This window comes from Stegodyphus dumicola, chromosome 11, assembly GCF_044657685.1.
Source record: "Stegodyphus dumicola isolate Sdum_Otavi_A_Nest chromosome 11, ASM4465768v1".
NCBI lineage: Eukaryota > Metazoa > Arthropoda > Arachnida > Araneae > Eresidae > Stegodyphus > Stegodyphus dumicola.
In genome coordinates, this window is record NC_140778.1 from 69,362,192 (window position 1) to 69,384,749 (window position 22,558).

The 22,558-nt window shown below is 36.3% G+C and overlaps 1 protein-coding gene across 1 annotated transcript in view; it reads left to right on the forward strand.

Moving 5' to 3' along the window:
- The window catches only part of LOC118190809 (cubilin-like), a 413,937-nt gene that overhangs the window by 258,667 nt on the left and 132,712 nt on the right, over window positions 1–22,558 (forward strand). Inside the window, exon 43 of the mRNA XM_085826303.1 lies at window positions 11,449–11,598. Coding sequence (XP_085682429.1) covers window positions 11,449–11,598 — 150 coding nt within the window. The remainder of the gene's footprint in view (window positions 1–11,448; window positions 11,599–22,558) is intronic.

Below are 22,558 nucleotides of genomic sequence, written 5' to 3' on the forward strand. Positions count from 1 at the left end.
CATTATGTCGATTAAGGTGTGTCATATTTGGTTGTTGGAATTCTAACGAATCATTGTGGTTAGGGAAAGTGTTGTAATACAAAAACACGAATATTTCCGTTTGACACCACACATGGTGGAGAAACAGGGTAAAGTTAAATTCATGTTTGAATACTTGAATGAATGTGAATGAGTAATTAAGAAAAATAAAACGAACAAAAACTATATTCAGTGTCAAGAAAGTGTAAATTATAATGTATTTAGAATATACTGATACTTATTCCTTCCAAGAGAAAAGATTGATTGCTGAAGACCAGAAAGGATCCTGTAAGAAGATATGGTAATTTATTCATATACAGAAATGATTGTAATTTTTGATAAAACAGTTTGTTTTATGTAAACGGAGCTCTTGAGTTTTAGATCAGAATATGGAAACTTTTCAACAGGCCGTTCCTAGGACCTGCTTTCAAGTTTACCAAATTCTGGCAGCGGCGTTATATTGATTTTAACTAACATTTATTTTAAGTTATCTTTCCTGTCAAGCCTTTACTTTCCCCTAGAATTGCCAATGCCAGAGTATGTAAATCGTAGTAGAACGCGCAGAGTATTCAAATTTTAGCAGAAATAAATTGAGTTAAATAGAAGGGAAACGAAACTGTAAGTGTGCCTCTTGAATCACGAGCTTGAAGGTTGCTAGGTAGAATTTTAAGAACCGCGCGTTTCGGTCTGTGTGCCTATTTCGGCAGTTCGTTGAATCTTTCAACTTTTTAATCAGAAAGTTTGCTGAATCTCAGCTGTATCATAGAACGCGGTTAAGTTAATCACAATTATAGAGCCTCGTAGGTAGTAATTTCGTTATTTATGCATCCTGTCATTTATTTTTAGTTGTACTTTTCTATTTTTGTTATACCGCCGGGTAGGCGTAGTTTGTGAGCGTCAAGTGAACGCAACTGTGTTTTCTAAAGTGAAATAAAAAGGGAATTAAACCCTTCTTACGAGTTGGTGTACTTTACAGTTCATAGCAATCACTACTACTGTTGCGAACAAGTTGGGGCCACGCAACATCATAACGGGATATTTGTTAAATGCCATAATTGCAATAATTTGTGCAATAATTTTGTATGTCCAAAACACCTGCCGTATATCCAGGCCATATTAAAATAAAGATACTGTTTTCCTTAAAATAAATTTTTATTTTGGAGTTTCTCAAATTTAAAAATTCTTCTTTATTATTTTCAAAATTTTAAACAATTTTTAAATAATTGCTTTATAATCAGATATTAAATCTATCAGTAATAAAAATTAAATCCTAAATTTTGGACGTAATGTATACCTTGACATATATATGTGATGTACCAGCTTTTGTGAGGAATAAATAGATTGTTGAAGAATCATAAATGTAGTCGTAGCTTAAATTATCAGACGATAAGTTTAAAAAACAGGATCCATTTATTATTGGTTAGGAGAAAATAGCAGTTACAAAATCAGATATCGGAGTAAATAAAAAAGAAGTACAAATAACATTTTGTATGAAGTTTACTGCATCGTGACATTTAAGAAAAAGCCCCGATATTCTTTTGCAAGTCTTTTTATAGCCTCTGGAAAGGCGGAGCTTCCAAGAAATAGCGTCAGCCTCGTCAGCCAATCCAGTTCGCTTTAAATATTTCCAGAACATTCTATAACTCTACGTGTAGAATAGGCAGGAAAAACCACTTGACTACGGGGCTGTGGATTTAATTCCACGTACTTTCAAATAAGAGAACATCGCCATTAAAAAATGAAAAGAACATACAGTTAGAACTTTAAGTGTATTCTTGATTATGGAATTTTATTGTTACATATATATATATATATTTAAGTTACATGGGAAGATACCAACTTGAAATTCAATAAATGTTAAAATTCATCTCATTCGTGAGGATAAATATTTACTTCTGATTGGAGGAAATCTCTAGCATCATTTCTTAAAGACCCTGTTCGAGGGACTTTGCTACAGAGAATCCATTATTAAACCATCACAATACTTTTGCGGTGTAATACACATTCTGTATTTGGCCTCATAAAGTAAAAGAATGCTTGATCTCTTTTGTTGTTGTAGCTTACTAATGCTCGCTTGTCTGACTTATAATCAGCGTAGGCCCACGAAATTCCTCTTGGCAAGGAGCGCGAGATAGGCCTGTCGTTGGCAACAGCCTTGAGCATCTTACAGGTGACAGTGCGATTGAGCTCAATTTCGCCCCAAATTTTGATGGAGAGCACCGGAGGGGGGCGGGTCCAGGGGTCTTCCATCCCTCTTCCACTACCACCAATGTCTCGAGAGGACTTTCGTCTCACCGAATATTTAGAGTGTCCCCATGCAGCACGGACACTGTACATTCATAAGCATCCATGTCTTCTGCGGGATTCGAACTCGGGCCTTTCAATACGGCAGTCAGTGACGCTAACTACTTTACCGGTTACCGATTACTTTACCGATTACTAACTACTTTACCGGTTGGGGGCGTTTGATCTCTAATCGTTAAAATGCGAAGCCCAGCAACGGATAGTCCGCAGTTCAATTCTCGATTACACCTTCAACAGGCTACGGTTAGATTGCAATTACCTGTGCATCCGTCCCCTTTATGATCATTTATGATGGGTCCCTGTATAGAGGGAAAAGCCGTGACAGGAGTTAATCGATTTAAGAATTTTATTCTCCCAACCTTAGTGGAGTTCTTATAAACAAATTTCAAAAGATAAGGGTTTATTTACGTTATATCACATTCTGCAATTTCGTGCTACCATACTAGGGGGGAAGGAGTATAGATGACTTCTTGGTAACGGTGAAGTCATCTCGGACTTGATCTCTGGTTTGTTAACATTTTACCGAGCGATCGTCTATTAATCGGCTTTTTATCGCCAACGCCTACCGACCGATAGCCTATGAATCGGCTTTTTTTCGCCAACGTCTACCGACCGATAGCCTATGAATCGGATCAAGGATCAAGGAAGTGCAATTTACGGAGTTCATAGGCAATTACGCCTTTACCTCCACATTTTCAAAGGAAATTACATCATCAAAAAGAGGGGATTGTCAAATAGGGTAAAAATTTTGAAAAGCCGAATGACTTGGAATAAGTGCCTTCACACTGAGTCAAAAAAAGGCAAAAAACTCAGAAGGTCTTAATTTTGCGCCGAAAAAGAGCCAGAATAATTTAGATAGGGGCAGCCATAATAAAATTTAGACTAGAAAAATAAAAGGTGAAGTTTCCTTGAACCTAGATAATCATGTTTTGCATACGTCAGAGGTGAATAACACGCAAGGAAATTTTCCAATGCGCGCTCTTCAGGGGTGGGAGGGAGGGGGGAACCTGTTTACAGGTCGAAAAAGTAGTTCTGCCAGTGATCAGCTGGGAGGGAGAAGTTTCGTTTTTGACCGCTATTCAATGCGGTATTTAAGGTCTAAAATGACGTTGTTAAACGCCTGAGAAAGTTCCTTTTTAAAGGAAGAAAGAAGCTGTAATTAAAAATCTTTTTCAGTTTAAGTTAATAGATAAGTTAAGATATTTAAAATCAGTCCCATTTGACTGTGATGTTTCTTATTAAAGAAACGTTAAAGGGGGTTCCTCGAGTTAATGCTGTGTGCATTAAAGAACTTTAGAGGCGGGGGGGGTTAAGGAACGAGAGGTAGTTATTCACGTGGCTGTCAGTGTACTCATATCTAGCCCGTTTAAATGGAAGAGCTGAATATTCCCTCTTAAGAACCGCTCTGGGTCTTTTCCGGGAAGAAACAACAGCAGGATCGTATACGGGTAGCATATGAAGCACAGGATTTGCAACGCGTTGAATATTTTTGAAAAATTTTTCCGAAAGTCGCTGTATATAGCGATTAAGGGGCAAAATTTTGAGGTCATTATGAATCTCTTCGTTCCGTACGAACCACGGAGCTTTTAAAATTTGCCGAAGCATTTTAGATTGAAAAATTTGGACATGTTTGCTGTTAGTCAGTGCAGATGGGGCACGCATAGGTAAGAACAGGCCTAATCATTGATTTGTAGAGCAAGATTTTGTTATCCGTTGACAGGTCGCTATTAATAGCTAAAAGGGGGCGTAGGGCGGTTTTGACAGCTGCTGCACCCGCTATGATTTTGCGGATTTGAGGCTGCCAAGTTAATTTTGAGTCTAGTAAAACACCTAAATATTTGTAAGAAGAGACCCAGGGAATGGGTTCACCGAAGAGCATTAAATTAGGTAAACTTGGGATGTTTCTTCGGATGAACATAGTGGCAGCACATTTTGCGACATTAATTTTGATTTTATACAGACCGAGCCAGAGTTCTAAGGTCGAAAGTAACTCTGCAATTGGGAGATTACCTGGAGGGTGTTGGAATGTTGTGAAATGATGGCTGTATCGTCTGCGTATAACGCAAGATCGATATTTGGGACCTTAGGAATATCATTTACATAAAGGTTAAAGATTGAAGGTCCAAGGAGGCTACCTTGAGCTACACCAGCATAGATCGTTCGGGGAGAGGAGAATTCGTGGTTATTCGGTTAATTCGCACGCGGAAACTGCGTCCGGTCAAGTACGAGTTAATAATTTTAATGAGATGAGCCGAAAATCCAAGCCGCTTGAACTTTTAAATAATCCCGTCATGCCAAGTCCTGTCAAAGGCTTTGGCAACGTCTAAATAGACAATACCAGTTTTCTCTCGCTTACGAAAGCCTTTATGAATGAATTCCACTACACGGAGTAACTGGTGTACCGTGGAGTGTTTAGGTCGGAAGCCGAATAGTTCCGGGATTAATAAATTTTGATCCCGACAGAATTCATTCAGGCGATTGAGTAAGACAAATTCATAGATCTTTGAGAGAGAGGATAACAGACTTATGGGTCTGTAATTGATGGGTAAGTTTAAATTTTGTCCCGGTTTTGGAATGGGGGCGACTGCTGCAATTTTCCAACAGTCGGGGAAATAGCTTCTCCTGAGCATTAAATTTATAAGTACCGTGATCCAAACGATAAACATTGGAGGGAGTTTTTGATCATGCGATTCGAAATAGAATCTATGCCAGGTGCCTTGTTAGGTTTCAACTTATCTATGAAAACCATAACTTCAGTAGGGTCCGTTGGTCTGAGTTCAGTTGTGATAGGTTGTGTTAAAAAAATCTTTAACCCGTGCTTGTATGCGCCCCTGTGTAACCGGGCTGTTACAGTAGGAGTCGTGATTTGGTGTGAATTGAGTTGCAAGGCTGTCAGCTATGACATCAGCCTTTTCTGAGTCAGTGTAGGCCATCTGTGCGCCATCGGCCGTTTGAAGGGGCGGAATGAGTGCTTTATGTTTGCGTAATCGGGCGGCTGCGCGCCAAATCGATTTGTCTTCAGTCGTTATGGACTCAATGTAGGTTTTCCACTCCGCTTGTTTTAATAAGCGGGTTTCGGTCCTTATCTCGTTCTGTATCTTGCGAAACTGGGCACGGATATTGGGATCTCGTGACCTTTGCCAAATTCTTCGCAAGTAGTTCCTCTGCTTAATTTTGAATTTAGTCTCAAGTGGGAGCCTAGCACCTGGGTGTTTAAGTGGTTTTGAAGCCGCAGCTCTCGCTTCTTTAAGTAAAGACTCCAAACTTTTAATATGCCTGTCAAAGTCCGAATTGCTGGAAATTTTGATCGGAAGGAATGAAGTTTTTTCCAAAATAAATCTAAAATCGTCCCAATTTGTTGAGACTTGCTCCTCTAATTTTGAGTATCGATTTTGAATATCTAGGGTTATCAAAACGAGGTAGTGATCAGAGTCCAATTCCTGAATCACTTTTATCTCATGCCGAAAAAATATATTATAAAAGGCAGCCAGATCAAGAACTTCAGGGGACCCTCTTACAGGGTAAAAAGTCGGGAGGGTAGGAGCTATGATCTGAACATGGTTACTCTGGCACCATGAATTTAGACTAATACCATACCTGTTCCTATTAGAACAAAACCATGCGGTATGGCGTGAATTTAGATCACCACGAATAATTAGGTGATTTGAAACATTCAAAAGTTTATCAAAATCAATGACAGGAAAAGCTGGCCTTCCACGTGCTGCAGACTGTGGAGGTAAATAAGCTGAAACTATTGTCAGCGGAGAGGAATTTTGAAGGAAAATTTTGATAATTGTCGCTTCCAAAAAATTTAAATCAGGGGACGGTATCATGTGGGGCTTTAGCGAACGCTTCACATAGATACAAGTGCCACCACTGAGATTTCTGCCCTGTGACACCCTGTCAGTACAGTAAATGTCATAATTCCCAATTTGGGGAGTATTCCCTGGGGTAAGGTGAGCCTCTTGGACTAAAAACATGTCAATACCGTGCTCTACTACAAAATCACGAACTTCGTGAATTTTAGATGTCAATCCATTGGCATTCCATGTGCTAATGGTCAGTTCTCTGGTGGTATTTGAACTTTAATTCATAAAATTGAATTTTAGGCCGTTAATAGAAGTTCATCACTGAAAAACAGAAGACATGGGTCTAAAAATGCCGAATTAAGTTGAAAGTTCAACATAGCTTTCATAAATATAAAATTCCCTCATTAAAGTATTTGCTTGCCTGAGTTTAGGCATTGCTTTTTTGAAGGCAAGAAGCAGGATATGCTTGTCTACCGCTGGGTCGCGGGAGATTTCGATTAAGCATTTTAGTGTAGATGAAAAGACTTCGTCGGAATCATTGCTACACTCTTCTGTGGCTGACACTGCTGGGGCTGCAGGGGCTTCTGCAACCGGCAGTCTTGGATTCGTGGATTTGAATCCGTGCTCGGTGGTGTTCTTCACCATCTGTGCATAAGATGGTGAACTGACGTTGCTTGGGAAAGCAGGCATGGGATGTCTTGTCTCAGCAGTTGCTGGGGGCTTAGAAGATCTCAGGCTGCGGTGGGGGGGATACGTTCCGTACCTGCTCGGAATTAACTCCCTCAGTGGCGCTCTCATTATTCTTTTCGGAGTCATTTTTATCATCATTGATAATTAAATTTCTAATTCGTTCATATTTATTTACAATCCTCTCCTTTTTAGGAGTAGCATTTTTTGTGCTATTGACTAATTTTGAATTTTGAATAGTAAAATTTGCTTCTTTAGCGTTTTGTGCCAAATCATCCATTCTGAGATCCACAATAGGCGCCTTCCCTTGCTTTCGAGCCGCAGGGGTGATAAACCCGTCAGATAGTCTGCGTCTTTCGCTTCCGCGATGACGTTGACTGGACCGGTTTCCCCGCACCTCGTGCTTGGGAATAGATGCCTCTTGGTTACAAGGATCTTCTGTGGATTGAGCGGCGGCCATCTTGGCTAAGCGCTCGCTCTCCAAAATATTCAAAAAGTCTTCTCTGGTCGAGGGAAGGTGAAAAATCGGAACATCTAAGATGTTGGCAATATCATTGATCTTATGGAAAAGAGACTTACCCGCCCGGTCGAGCTGTTCATATCCATTTGAGTCCAGTGGTGAAGGAGTCCTCTTTATAATGTTCTTTTGCCGCGGGATCGCTTCGAATTGTTGTTTGAGTTCATAAAACTTGATAACCAAATCCATGCGTTCGTCATCTGGCGACGCTGATTGCACAGAGGGAGCCTGATCCCTAATCTCCCTCATAACTTCATCATTAATTGCATTATCCATGACAAAATTCCCAGAATTGCCCTGAGTTGGCGGGAGCTCGTTACACGAGCCACCGTCACCCTCGCCGTCCATCCTCGGAATCCCTATGAATCGGCTTTTTTTCGCCAACGCCTACCGACCGATAGCCTATTAATCGCTTTTTTCGCGGGGCTACCTAAAAATAATCGGTAGCCATGGCGATAAAAAATTGCCATTTTCTATATCATCTGCATTTTTTAATAGTATTTGGGTACATAGCTCACTTGCGTTAAGTGTGTTGCTTCGTAAACTCCCACATTTTCACACCGTTTTTAAAAAAAATCTACTGTTCACGATGAGCGAAAAAAATGGTACTGGAGAGTTTTATTTAGGTGATTTATCAGATTGTCCTGACAGTTATTCAGAACAGGGAGAATCTGCAGCCTGTCGGATGCTGTTGAACCGCTAGCGGCCGGTAAAGTGTTAATGTATTATTAGTCTAATCCTTAAGATAAGATGTTAGCAACCAAAATATGAGCTGTTCAATTCGCCTGTAGTGAAGCAATTTAGCAGCTCATACAGCCAACAACAGACGGCTCTTCGTTCTAATTCCTTTTCGGTCACCAAAAAGTGCACAGAAAATGTGTACACTGTTTGACCATTAATGACATTATTAAAAAAAATGACTTCACTCGCTATTCTGTATTTGTAGCTACAATATCTAATTAAATGTCGATGAAGACATGCTTTAAAGCTTCTCTTGCTTTTAATTTCGCAAATGACAAGCAATGTAAATGGCAGAATCACCATAATTTTTTTTCGGTAATGTATGCTAAAATGGTTTTGGAAAACTGAGAATGGGTTCGAGCTGCAAAGATGATGAGAAATGGAACTTGATATTCTTCCATTGTAGTCACTATAAGATTATGCAAAAACACCCACTGTCGCTGCATGTCACGATTAGCTTGCAATGTGCAAACTGTGTTCTAAAATGTGGTGCTTCTGTGAGCGCTTCAAGTAGGCTGACAGTAAACAAACTTATATATATACATATATATATATACGTATATATAATTGAAAAAGAAAGCTAATAAGTACTGTGTTGTAAGACCTATTTGGTCTTAAAAAATGTTTTGCGCAATATGCTGCAAAATTATGAAATAATAGGAAGAAAAATTGTAGTGAGCTCGCCAAAACGTTACCAGGAGCTGTGGCTCCAAAAAATATTTCAACGCAGTATTTTTTAAAATAATAACATTGAAAAGTGAAAAAATTAGTCTATACGCGAAATAAAATGCAGTATAAAAAAACAATTAAAATCAATCGTATGAAATATGTGAATGGCAAAAAATACAGTAAAAACCTATCGATGTGATAACTGAAAAGTTAACACATAGAAAAATTGAACGATGGAACAAGTTAATACAAAATTAAAACATATGAAAATCATAAATTACAAAAATGATAAAAATTATAGAAATTATAGAGCGGAAAATGGTAAATTAGTCCAACTCGACCTCCAAACAGGCTTTTCAAGGAAAATTTGGTTGGATGTCGAACCAAGCCAACTCCATTACACGTTTCGCCGAAACAGACCATTGAAGCTATATATATATTTTAATTTCGAAAATATTTTTAAGATACTTGAATTTAAATCATGAAAAATAGAAATTCAAGCTTTGGAAAAAAAATTATAAATGTTTAAATAATACTTTTCAAAGTTTAAATTTCTGTTTTGCATGATTTAAATTTAAGTATCTTAAAAGAATTTAGCAGTGTTTTTTAGTATGCAGAAGATCCATTAATTCCATATACTTTGAGGGAAAAGTTGAGTCCATAGTTTGGTGGGCGGGGCTTTCCCGCACTGCCTCAGGATTAATTACGTGAGCAAATTTGCAGTAAAGAACATAAAATGTGAGCACAATAAATATTAAGCTAATATTTTGAGTAACTAGAATAATGCAGAAATATTTACGTTAGAATTTAAATGAATTCTAGGCCTTGAAAGAGCTTGAATTCCAAGAGCAAAGACATAGGATTGGACGCGAGTCTTGTGATTGGCTGATACACTGCGCAAAAATAAATAAATAAATAAAATAAAAATGAGACAGTTCTATAGCTCCCGTTCTACTGGACCGATTGAGGAAATTCAACTTGCGTTTTTCATGTCTCGAAAGCGCGACTTAGGATATGTATTAGATTTATATATAGCATTGTTCTAACATTGGTATTTTGACACAAAATCGGACTTTTCTGAAATAACATACCAATTTTTTTCCATATTTCAATTTTACCACTCAAATTACACCAAATTATCAAGTTTTCTAAAAATCTCACTTGTAGGTCTTAAAAAATTAGCTTTCAAAATTTTAGCTCCTCAATGTTAATTGAGTTTGGTATATATTTATTAATTTCCCTTTTTTATTAAACTTAATAGATTCTTCTTTTCACATTTTGAAATTTATGTTCATCCCAAATAAAATTCACCCATTTTTTATGATTTATTTTTAAATTTGTATTTTTAAATAATTTCTATGCATTTTTCAAAAACATTTTTGAATTATAATCTATGAAAATTTTACCATCATTTAAAAGCAGACGTATTTCTAAGCAGACCTGCAAAAACAGTTTTTTATTCAAAATTTTCGAAGAATTTATATATTTCACCGTTTCGATATTTGGCATATTTGTTGAAAGTGATAAAACATTAAATGTGGTTTAGACACATTGCTAAAATTATTTGGAAGTAGAAACGATTCTACCTTTTTTCCGCTGATGCACTGTGTAAAAAGGTAAGAACGAGGTGCCTTTTTTCTCGTTCAGGCATAATGGAAGGGAAATGAAAATCGGTTGCCACATATAAAGAAGTTCGCCAAGGAATTATTCTTGGCGCAAACTGAAAAAATATCGCCAAGAAAAAATTTGTAAATTTCTCCGTAAATTTCGCATCAAATTTTACAAAATTTAATATCTAGGCATAATTTGAGTCGTAGAATCGAAATATGGAAAACAATTGGTATGTTATTTCAGAAAATGTCCCATTTTGTGTCGAAATACCTATGTTAGAACAATGCTATATATAAATCTAACGTATATCCTAAGTCGCGCTTTCGAGACATGAAAAACGCAATTTGAATTTCGTCAATCGGCTCAGTAGAACCAGTGTACGTATTGCATCCAAAAATGAGAAAATACACGATTTTTAAAAAAATTTAAAAGTTGAATTTGCAGAAAGTATATTTTTTTGACATAAAAGACGTGCTGAAATACCTATAAACATAGTCTTTAATACACCAAATTGAGACCAGGATGTAGAGAAATTAATTGAATTATGTTGTTCTTATGTTCCGGTTGAAGTTTTTTATGCTTAGTTAAGCATAAAATGTTAGGTTGAAGTTAATCTGCATGAAAGAGAATGTAGAACTATCAATAATCTATATGTAAAATTATCAACAAGTTAAACGTTTTGAGTAGTTTTGAGGCCGCCATTTTTTTACATTTGAAACTATTAATAGAATTGTGAATTATGTCAGTTTACGTACCAACTTCAGCGTCTTTTAGCCGGGAGGGGACCAAAAGAAGACATTCAATTTTGTGCACCGAAAGACACGTCTTCCTGCCCGTTCGTCGAACTATTGGTTTTTGCTTACAAATTGTATCTTTAATTGTAAAATTGTTTTTTATAGTCTTTGACTGCATTTTGTGTTTTATATTTTCTTGTATTTTACAATTTTGAATAAAGAGGTTTTGCAGTTTTTATGTATTTTTCGCTTGCCGCGAAGTGAGAACTTGTATTTTTGTAAAAGTGATGCGATGTAAAGCAAAGTTTCCTAATACTAGAGATCCCAGTGTTCTATTACGATAACCTTTCTCTTACAGGTGATGTTCTTGGAGTATACTGTGGCAACTTAAACAGTCGTTCCCAATTGATTCGTGTCCCGAGCTCGCAAGCATACGTCAAGTTTAAAACCAACTCTGCTGTCACAGGAAAAGGGTTTTACATGACTATGTTTGTCCCCGTTTATCAAGGTATTTTATTGAGTAATTTCCTCTGCTTTCGGGAATTCTCTGATTTAGCAGCTATACGATAGCTCATTAAAGATCCAGAGAAAATTTAATAATTATGTTTTTAATTTTTCATCAGACATCAAACGTGATGCATTTCTAAGGTATTAGATATTAAATGCAGAATTAAACAATTTTCTTAAAAGAAAACAATTTACTCTTAATGAAGAGGTAGAAATATGGTAATTGTGAAAGCCATTTTATTTATGGAATCGAAAATCATGCATATTTACTTTCTCTTTTTCATTTTTTACTTCCTTGTACGAAGGAAAATCGTAATCGCGAAAATTTTCAGGCATCATATTTCAACGAAAATATCCGTTTTAACCGCTATCGAATGCAATGTAACGATGTTTTTGCGTAACATCTGTACGTAAGGACAGAATAAAGACTCTTTTCCCCAAAAAAAATTATAAAACTGATTTAAAATGAATTCTGAAGAGAATTTTTCGTGGCGTCTCAAAAACGTCTCAATAACCCAAAAACGAGTAGACTCAGAACGTTGAAATTTTGTATATAGGACTGCTATAACATGTGGATGTGCACCTCGTATTTTGGTTGCAATCGGCGGCACCAAAACAATTTACAGGCATCATATTTCAACGAAAATATCCGTTTTAACCGCTATCGAATGCAATGTAACGATGTTTTTGCGTGACATCTGTACGTAAGGACAGAATAAAGACTCTTTTTCCCCAAAAAATTATAAAACTGATTTAAAATGAATTCTGAAGAGAATTTTTCGTGGCGTTTGTACGTACGTACGTACTTATAGTGCATAACTCAAAAACGAGTAGACTCAGAACGTTTAAATTTTGTATATAGGACTGCTATAACATGTAGATGTGCACCTCGTATTTTGGTTGCAATCGGCGGCACCAAAACGTATACATACTAATGTATATATGTATATTCACTCTGTTAACCTCAGACTCAGTGACCTCAGTTTCTTTAGACAACAGGTGAAAGGTGACAGAGGACGGGGGCAACTGATGTCTAACAAAGGTAAGCAGGTATATGTTCCACGCCCTCCACTATCTTAAACCGACAGCTCCCGAGACCCAGGACGCCTGCCTCGGGAATGCATTTACTTCTCTGTGAAGTCGCATTAACAAACTGGGATCTGAATGATGTTACATGAATGGGTTAGTTGCATGAATATACAAGCATTATTTGTTAGATCGCATTGGTGATACTGTTGGGCGCACGTTACCCTAATTCTTACATGCATCAAATACTACTGCTAATAATAATAATAATAAGAAGAAGAAGAAGAATGATACTACTACTACTAATAATAATAATAATAATTCTTAAATACATCAAATGCTTGCAATACTACATTAAGTGATTAGTCAGTTAGATACATTAACACATTGGATACATTATTAAATTACATGGATACAATGGTTATGTACCCTGGGAAAAAAAATGGACATTTCTATGTCTCCCGTTCTACTGGGTCTATTCAAAAAAAATCTAAATTGCGCTTTTCATGTATCCAAAGTGCGACTTAGGATATATATAAGATTTACATATAGCATTGCTCTAACATAGGTATTTTGACACAAAATCGAACTTTTTCTGAATTAACATATAAATTTTTTTCCTTATTTCAATTCTCCGACTCAAAAACTCAAAATATGCCTAGATTTTAAAATTTGTAAAATTTGGTGTGAAATTTAAGGAGAAATTGAAAAATTTATATTGGCACAATGTTTTCAGTTTGCGCCAAGAATAATTCGTCGGCGAACTTCTTAATATGTGGCAACCAATTTTCATTTCCCTTCCATTATGCCGGAGTGGGAAAAAAGGCACCTCGTTCTTACCTTTTTACGTTGTGCATGAGCGGAAAAAAAGTAACCTCGTTTCTACTTCCAAATAATGTTAGCCAAGTGTCTAAACCACATTTGATGTTTCATCGCTTTCAACAAATATGCCAAATTTCAAAATGCTCCAATATATAAATTCACGTATATCTTCGAAAATTTTGAAGAAGAAAACTGTAATTTTTTGCAGGTATGCTTGGAAATATGTCTACCTTAAGAGGATGGTAAAACTTTTGACTATAATTCAAAACGTTTTTTGAAAAAATTTTTAAAAATATTTAAAAATACAAATTTTAAAAATAAATCATAAAAAATGGGTGACTACCAATAAGTATTTGGACACCTGTGATAGAAAAGAAAAACTAACTTTATTCAAAATCAATAGTTGGTAGAGCCTCCACGAGAGGTAATTACAGCGTGGACCCTCCGGGGCATACTTTTCACAAGTCTTTGTATGACAGCTAGTGGTATTTTCTTCCACTCGGCTTGGAGAAGACATAGAAGTTCCTTCACCGATTTTGCACGGGTAGTGCACCCCTGAATTCGGCGATGCAACTCGTCCCAGAGGTTCTCGATAGGATTCAGGTCTGTACTCTGGGCAGGCCAGCCCATTCGATGAACTCCATTGGCACCATACCAAGCCTTGGTTAACTTCGAAACATGACAACTGGCATTGTCGTCCTGAAAGTAACAGGGGTCCAACCCGTAAAACTGCCACAACGTAGGAAGTGGCAAATAGTGCAGTAGGCATCGGAGTTGGCTATCCAAAATAGTGCAGTAGGTATCGGAGTTGAGCTTACCATGAATGGGGACCAAGGGTCCCAGCCCATACCAGGAGAAACACCCCCAGACCATAATTCCACCTTCGCCGAACTTGACTGTTGGCACAATGCATTCTGGCAGGAGACGTTCTCCAGGTAGACGCCAGACCCAGACCCTGCCATCCGAACGGTAAAGGGTGAACCTTCATTCGTCACTCCAAAGAACCTGTTTCCACTGATCTACGGTCCAATTTCGATGTGCTTTGCACCTCATTAACCGAGCAGCGCGGTTGGACTTTGTGATCAAAGGTTTATGGGCAGCAGCACGACCATGAAAACCAAGCAGATGTGCTTCCTTACGGATGGTATTCATTAAAACAATACTCCCGGATGCCTGTTGAAACTCCTCGCGGATGAGGGCCATCGGTTGGGTGCGGTTCTTCCGAATTTCTCTGAACAACACTCGTCGGTCTCTATCTCCCAGTTTCATTGGTCTGCCGACTCGAGGCACATTCTGACAATCACCGCTCACTTTCCACTTCTTAATCACATAGGCGCCTGTCGATTTTGGGTACTTCAGATCGCTAGATATGTCCCTTAAGGATCGGCCACATTTGTGATACCCGATAATTATTCCTTTCTCGAAATGAGAGAGCTCCGAACTGCGAGGCATCTTGCATGCGACTAATGCCGATGCTGTTTCCTACACGATATATACCGGCGAAATCCGTGATGTACCTTAGGACCGCAGATATCGTCATTTTCATAGATGTCCAAATACTTATTGGTAGTCAGTGTAGAACTGTTCCCACCCACCCACACCTTTTTTTTTTTTTAATTCCTCTGAGTGTACTTGAGAGCTTGATTACAGTAAAATCAAATAAATACATTACAATAAGATAACAACAAATCGAGTTCTGAGAATTTACAAGAGCTTAGGAAAACATAGTGAAAAAATTAGGCAGTTGATACATTTTATTTTGAATTGGTGCATGATTCTGTGTCTCTTCAAAACTTTCAGATGCACCAAAGATAATTTTTGAAACCATCAGAACATTCCGTCCGAACAGCTCTCAATACCTAACTCAAAACTTACTGCTATTCAGCAAACCAGTAATTCAATGAAATTCCTCTTTCTTTCTTTATCCCGAATATTTGATCCTTGCAACCATTGTGGTTGAAAAACGATATATCAGAGAACCGATGTTTGAAAGCTCGTTCATTTTCCAAGGGAATGACTATTCAAAACTTCACCACGCCAAACTTTATCTTAAGCTTCAGACTATGTCAGTATGATTTAGGGGGGGGGGAGGTAGTTGCAATATTTCTCTTCTTCCAATATTTAAAGAACATTATGGAAGATGAAACCGAAGATTCATTAGACTGACACATCGCCGCAATTGGATTTCCAAAGCTTCCCTTATTACACCCAGACTGTAAAATGGTGTGTCAAAATTGTAATAGAAGTGTTCAGAAAGACGTGTGGCGCTGACGTAAGAGACGGCGTGATTGGAACAACCCTTTTAGTAAGATATATTATGCCAGAATTCCACCCCCTAAAAAAATTAACTTTTAAATGCATTCTTCCGAATAACAGAATTAAAAGGGTAAAAATATTTCCCGTTTGTTTATAAAAAAAGTGAAAAATAAAAATGTCAGAAATTGCGAAACTTTGTCCTTTGCAAACATTCGTGTCTTTTCCGCAACCAAAACGTAATTTTAAATTAAAAGTTTTAAACATTTTTCGTGTTCCTCGTGCTTTCAAAGTCACATCAGGAACAATTACATTGCTGTAATATTGAGATTTAGTAGTTATAAAAAGCTGATGCAAAACAGCACAATTTCGCTATTTTTCAAAACTTCGAGTGCGATGTGCGAACGGAAGATATATTTTTATAATAAATATAATAATTAAATCTGATAATAAATTAAATCTATCTTACTGATAATAAATTAAAACAAACTTTTTAATCGATTTTACACAGCTAACCGATAGGCAATTTCTTCGGGTAATAGCTACAGGGAAAAAAAATCTGATGTGTACACCACATGACTTCCTTGTACGGAATATCAAATTATACGCATTTTTTCTAGCATTTCATTTAAACTTATTGGATTGAATTAAATCTACTTCGACTGCAGCGCATAAACTACAATAGAATAAATGCATTCTTTAAAATTCACTCTAGTGTTTGTTTATCATAGCAACACTCTGGCGCTAGATTCACTTAACAGTATTAATAATTATATAAGAGTTAAATTATATATTTCGTTCATATTATAACTCATAATGCACAAAATTTATATCATTTAAAGAATAGAATTATCTAATCGTTGCCACATGTTCTTTTCAAATACTATAATAAAGCTAGAATGATGTATAAAAGAAATTAAGCAAACAAAACAAAAAAGAAACAGTTTTTCACAGATGATTGAGTATTTCTCCTTTAATTAATTCAGTTCTCACTTCGCGAGAAGGCAAAAATACATAAAAACTCAAAATATCTATATTAAAAATTAAAGTAAATCTTAAACACTTATTTCCTCGAAAAAATTCCAGAAAGAATTAAGCATGATTTAATTGGCAATAATAAATGAATGCGTTATCTTTGTTGTTGCGAAGCTAAGCTTCTCTAGATTGGCAACAAATCCACTAGTCTCCTGTTTCGAATGTAAACATCAATGGCCGCCATAAAAAAAGGCTTAGCGCACTTAGACAACTTTAAAATTGTTGATAATTCTAAAAATATTGCATACAGATTTACTAAAGGCATAAAACCTTAACCGGAAGATAAAAACTACATAACACAATCATTTTTAGCAAAAAATGTACAATTTACAGCAAAAAATGTACAATTTACAAACATATAAGAGTAAAGAAACTGAGATCACTGAGCCGGGTAACAGAGTGGATATATATATATATATGTAATGATATTTTTAATTAATTAGTCCAAATTTTAAAGGAAAATATTTTCGACCCCACTTTAACTACGTTTGGTGTTTTTGCCAATTACAAGTACAATCATAAAGAGGACATAACGCAATATTTTCGAAAAAAATTAGATATTGGTAAAAAATTAAATCTAACTCATGAAATGATCTTGGAGGGTCTGACGGATGGCCTTCCTATAGAATTAAAATCCTTGATGACGATCAACGCACCCTCTGACCCCATCTCTTGGCTTACTCATGTCCATAAGCTTATTAAGATTAGCGAAAATCAACAAATCAAAAGTGCACCTCCCAGATTTGTTACTGCGATTGGGAACAGTCCCCAAGATTACAATCGATTTAATAGAAGTAGAATTTCAGCTTCAAGCTATGAAACTACTGTGAGACAAGATTCTCCTAGACCCAACAATTTCCAACGTTTTCAGAGACCAAGTAATATTTATAATCGGTTCAGTGGGCCAAGATTTACAAGCCATCATAATTATAATTCTCAAAATAGATTGCCATTGCCACCCAGTCCCTGTAGACTTTGCACCCGGAACGGAATCCCAAATGCTTTTCACTGGTTTCAGGTTTGTCCTTTCAGAGGGGAGAGATCTGATACACCTAATGTTACGCCCCTTGCAATAGAACCAACCCCAGAAACCCCTCACAGTAGTTGACTATTAAAGGTGTCGGGATATTTGCCCAATAAGAAACGTCTAGAGTGTGTTGTAGACAGTGGTGCCACCATATCAATAATTTCTTCCAAAACAGCTAGACAATTACGTTTAAAAGTACAAAGAGTTAGATCATTTTCAGTAACCCAAACTAAAGGAAAAATAATCTTCAACAAAATATGTTGTATACAAATGAAAATTGGACGGATTAGTAAACAAATTACCTTGTTTGTTCTTGATAATAATTTGAATTATGTAATTTTAGGACTTTATGAATGCAAATTATTTGAGTTGAGTATTGATTGTACTAATTTAAAAATTAAACAGAGAGGTATTGTATTTAATGATGACTGCCATTTTGACAGCCGACCCATATCTCTACACCTCCAACTTCAAGGTGGTACAACAAATGTTTATCCATGTGTTAATAATGATGATGATGTAAGAAATTTTCCAACCTGTAAATCTCGGACTAAAAATCCAAAGGAATTAGTTTCTCAGTCTAACATTTATGTGAAAAATGCTGTTTCTAATACTGTCGATAACAAAGAGTATAACTTGGAAAAATTGTTAAATGATTATTCATCTGTGTTTTCTAAAAATAAGTATGATGTAGGAAAAATTAATATTGAACCTCAACGAATTAATTTAAATTCTGATTTGCCTGTGTCATTAAGACCTTATAGAACATCCCCTATGGAAGAAGAGGAAATTAAGACCCAAATTGATCAATTATTACAAGCAGGTATAATTAAAGAAAGTTGTAGCCCATATTCGTCCCCCGTGACTTTAGTACTTAAACGTGAGGAAGGTAAGAAAACTAGATTGTGCATAGATTATCGAAAATTGAATTCCCTGGCTAAAACAGATGCAAACCCTCTTCCTCGCATTGACACTTTGTCAGACAAATTAAGTAAAGCAAAAGTATTTTCTACAATTGATTTGAGATCTGGTTTCTGGCATATCCCGATTCACCCTGCAGATACTGAGAAATTAGCTTTTTGCACGAATTTTGGATTATTCGAATGGCTAAGACTCCCTTTTGGTTTCAAAAATGCTCCTGCAATTTTTAACAGAACAATTAGACGAATATTAACAAAAAATAAAATTAATTTCGCTTGCAGTTACTTTGATGATATCATCGTTTACTCTTCCTCTGAGAAGGAACATTTAAAAATTTTATTTGAGGTGTTTAAAGAGGAGCATATTAAATTGAATCGAAACAAGTGTGTGTTTGCCAGAGATCAGATCACATTTCTTGGCTATGAAATAAAAAATGGTAGAATAATTCCCGATAACCATAATATAGAAGTTATTAAGAAACTTAAAAACCCCAGTAACACCAAAGAGTTACAAAGAGTTTTGGGAAGTGTGAATGTGTATCATAGATTCATTCCGAATTATGCAACTATTAGAGCTCCATTAAACAGACTCTTGAAAAAAGATATCAAGTGGGAATGGGATGACCAATGTCAAAAAGCTTTCGACGAACTGAAAAGAATACTGATTTCCAAACCTGTTTTACAATTGTATGATTCCAGTAGGCCATGTCATATTTTTGTTGACGCTTCTCAAACTGCTGTTGGAGCTGTTTTGAAACAACCAGATGAAAATGATGTCCTTCACCCTGTATCATATCATTCCCGAACTTTACGAAATTATGAGAAAAATTATACGATTACTGAGTTAGAATGTTTGGCCATAGTAGATGCCCTAGACAAATTCTATTACTATCTGCATGGACAAAAATTTGTTATACATACGGACCATGCGGCCCTCGTTTGGCTCAAAATTGTTAAAAATTTAAAAGGTAGACTCTTCCGTTGGTCACTCAAACTAAGTATGTTCAATTATGAAGTAAAGTATCAGAAGGGCTCTACCAATATTGAAGCTGACATGCTTTCTAGACATCCTGTTTCACAGCACCTCCAACATTATGTACATTTACTTGATAGAATGAAATAATCCAACAACAAAAAACTGATAATGTCTGCGGAAAAAATTACCAAGAGATAAATGATATGATGGTAATTAAGAAAAAGAATTTTTATAAAATTGTAGTACCTAAATCTTTAAGATTAAAATTGTTGAATAAAACCCATGAAAATTTTGGTCACCCGGGAGTTCAAATTATGCTTAACTTAATCACCCCCTCAATATTATTGGCCTCATATTAGTGAAGATATCGGAAATTTTGTTAAACATTGCCATACTTGTCAACTTAATAAAAAGAAAAAACAGAAAAAATTTGGTCTTATGCAAGACGTACCCCCAACCGACAAACCTTTCGAATGTCTCTCTATTGACACTGTGGGAGGATTTAATTATTATAATTCTACAAAAAATATTTACATATAGTTATTTACCATGCAACAAGATATATCTGGGCTTTTCCCTCTAAAAGTGTAACTTCAGAAACCTATGCCAATTGTCTAAAACAAATATTTCAAATACAAGTCCCCGAAAAACTTCTGAGTGACAGGAATGCCTTCACTTCCTCTAGATTCAAAAAATTTCTTAAAAAGCATAATGTTAAACAACTTTTAACTTCATCTCACCATCCCCAGACAAATGGTAAAGTAGAAAGAGTAAATCAATCAATAGTAAGTCGACTAAAATGTAAAGTAAATTCTTCTTCTAAAAAAGTACCGTGGACTAAAGTGCTAGAGCAAGTTGTTATCGAATATAACAACTCCCCTCATACGGTAACTAAGTTCACCCCAGCATACTTACTATTTGGTAACCTCCCTTTTGAATCTCCAATTGATCAAAATAAATACCCTTCCTTAAATGAAGCAAGAGCTTTAGCAAAGAAAAGAACTATCGAATACCACCGAAAGAATAAAACTAGATATGACATCAGATTTGTAGAATCTAAATTTCAACCTGGAGATTTTGTCCTTTACGAGGAATTTGAATACCCAAATACTAGAAAATTGACTTCACCCTATTCAGGCCCTTATCAGATTATGAATAAATTATCTGAAGTTAATTATGAAATCGACAGGGAAAATTTTCACACGAAGAAACCAACTGAGATTGTACATGCGTCAAAATTAAGGTTCTATTATCCACCCGAGAACTTTAAATTACATCATGAATAAATCAAAATTTATAAATCAATAAACTATCCATAACCCTTCTTTTAGTTTTCATCCTGTTGTCCCCCTTAATAGTTGATTTATCTCTTAGTGTCTAAAAAGTTTGTCTGCTCTTTTCTTTTACTAGGCTCCTTCAAACTTGAGTTTCAGGTTCAATACACTTTCCGTGTGGGAAACACTCAATTGAGGCTATACTACAAGTAGAGTACTATACCCTCACATTTCCTTGAGCTCATGTTTTCCTATGTTTGTGTTATAAATTGTAGCAACAGTTGAAAAAGTTAAATTTCAGTTGTTGAAACTTCTGAATTTCATTTTATGTTTCTGCAGCATCGTGTACAAAAAACTGGTATGGATGTTGGAAGTTAAATTTTGTTTTGTTATCATTAATAAGAGAAAAATAGAGTGACAAAATATGTTAAAAACCTAGCAAAATGTGTATTTTCAACAAGAGTATAAGAACTCTAGTATCGTGACATAAAAACTCAAATGTTTTCAGTGCCAATGCTGATCCATAATTCTAGCGCTAATTAAATGATCCGGAGATCTCCAAAGACCAGTAAAAGACTGAAGATGAGCCTGAATGACAACTCTACTGATTGTATGGACTCATACACAAACTGTGAATGGCATGCCCTAAGATATAAACTTACAAATTCAGATGTATTACTATTTCCTATTGCCGCGTAGCTAACCAGCAATATGTTATTAGTGCTTTATTTGTTCTGCACTTAGTTACTATATTATAATTTCATTTGTAAGGATCTTAAGTTTTACTAACGTTTATTTTATTTTAAATCTTTACTATCACTTCTTATTTTCTATTCCCGGCCAGAATTATAAGCGTTAAGGTTTTTATGCAAAGTTTGTCTGGCGAACGCCAAGTATTTAAGATGTGGCTTTCTGCCAAGCGAGAGAGAGGAAGCAGTGAGTCGAAGCAGGCCGCTTACCTTAGAAGTTACGCAGTTGCTTGTTGCCTTCCAGGCCAGAGGTTTTAATCCTCTTGATAAATGTTAAACGTATTGTAGTGTTCACAGTTCTCTGTACTACATATGCTTCCTGTTAATATAAGGCCAATCTTCCACGTTTATTATTCTAAAGTTAAATTAGAGTTTAGTTTTATTTTTTATACTTTTACGTTTTGACCCCAAGTAGCGGGTCGGTGTATTCCGAAGTACGGAAGTCATTGTAAATAGAGAAAAATAAAGGGTTTTGTATACCCTTCTTGTGTATCCTGTTTACTCCCCATAGTTTTGAACATAGCTTTAGTAAGCTCTCTGTTCCGAGTCAGGTCCTTGCATGTTCCCGAAGAAGGTTAGAAGGAACATTGACTCTGATAGTGGCGCCCAACGAAGAAGAATAACCATGGCCGAGTTTCAAGAAGAACCTGTGCTGCCTGCAGAAACGGCTCAGAATCCAGAAATGCCAGCTGCCGCCCTGGAAGGATTTGGTTACATCGTCCAGACCATGCGCGCTTCGATGAAACCAGAAGCAACATTTAATGGAAACTCACCGGTAACCAGTTTTTTGGGAAAATTGGATGACCACTTCATGCTCTACCCCGTGCACGAGTTTCAAAAAGTTACCTTAGCTACCAGCCCTTTGAGGGGCCAAGCGCT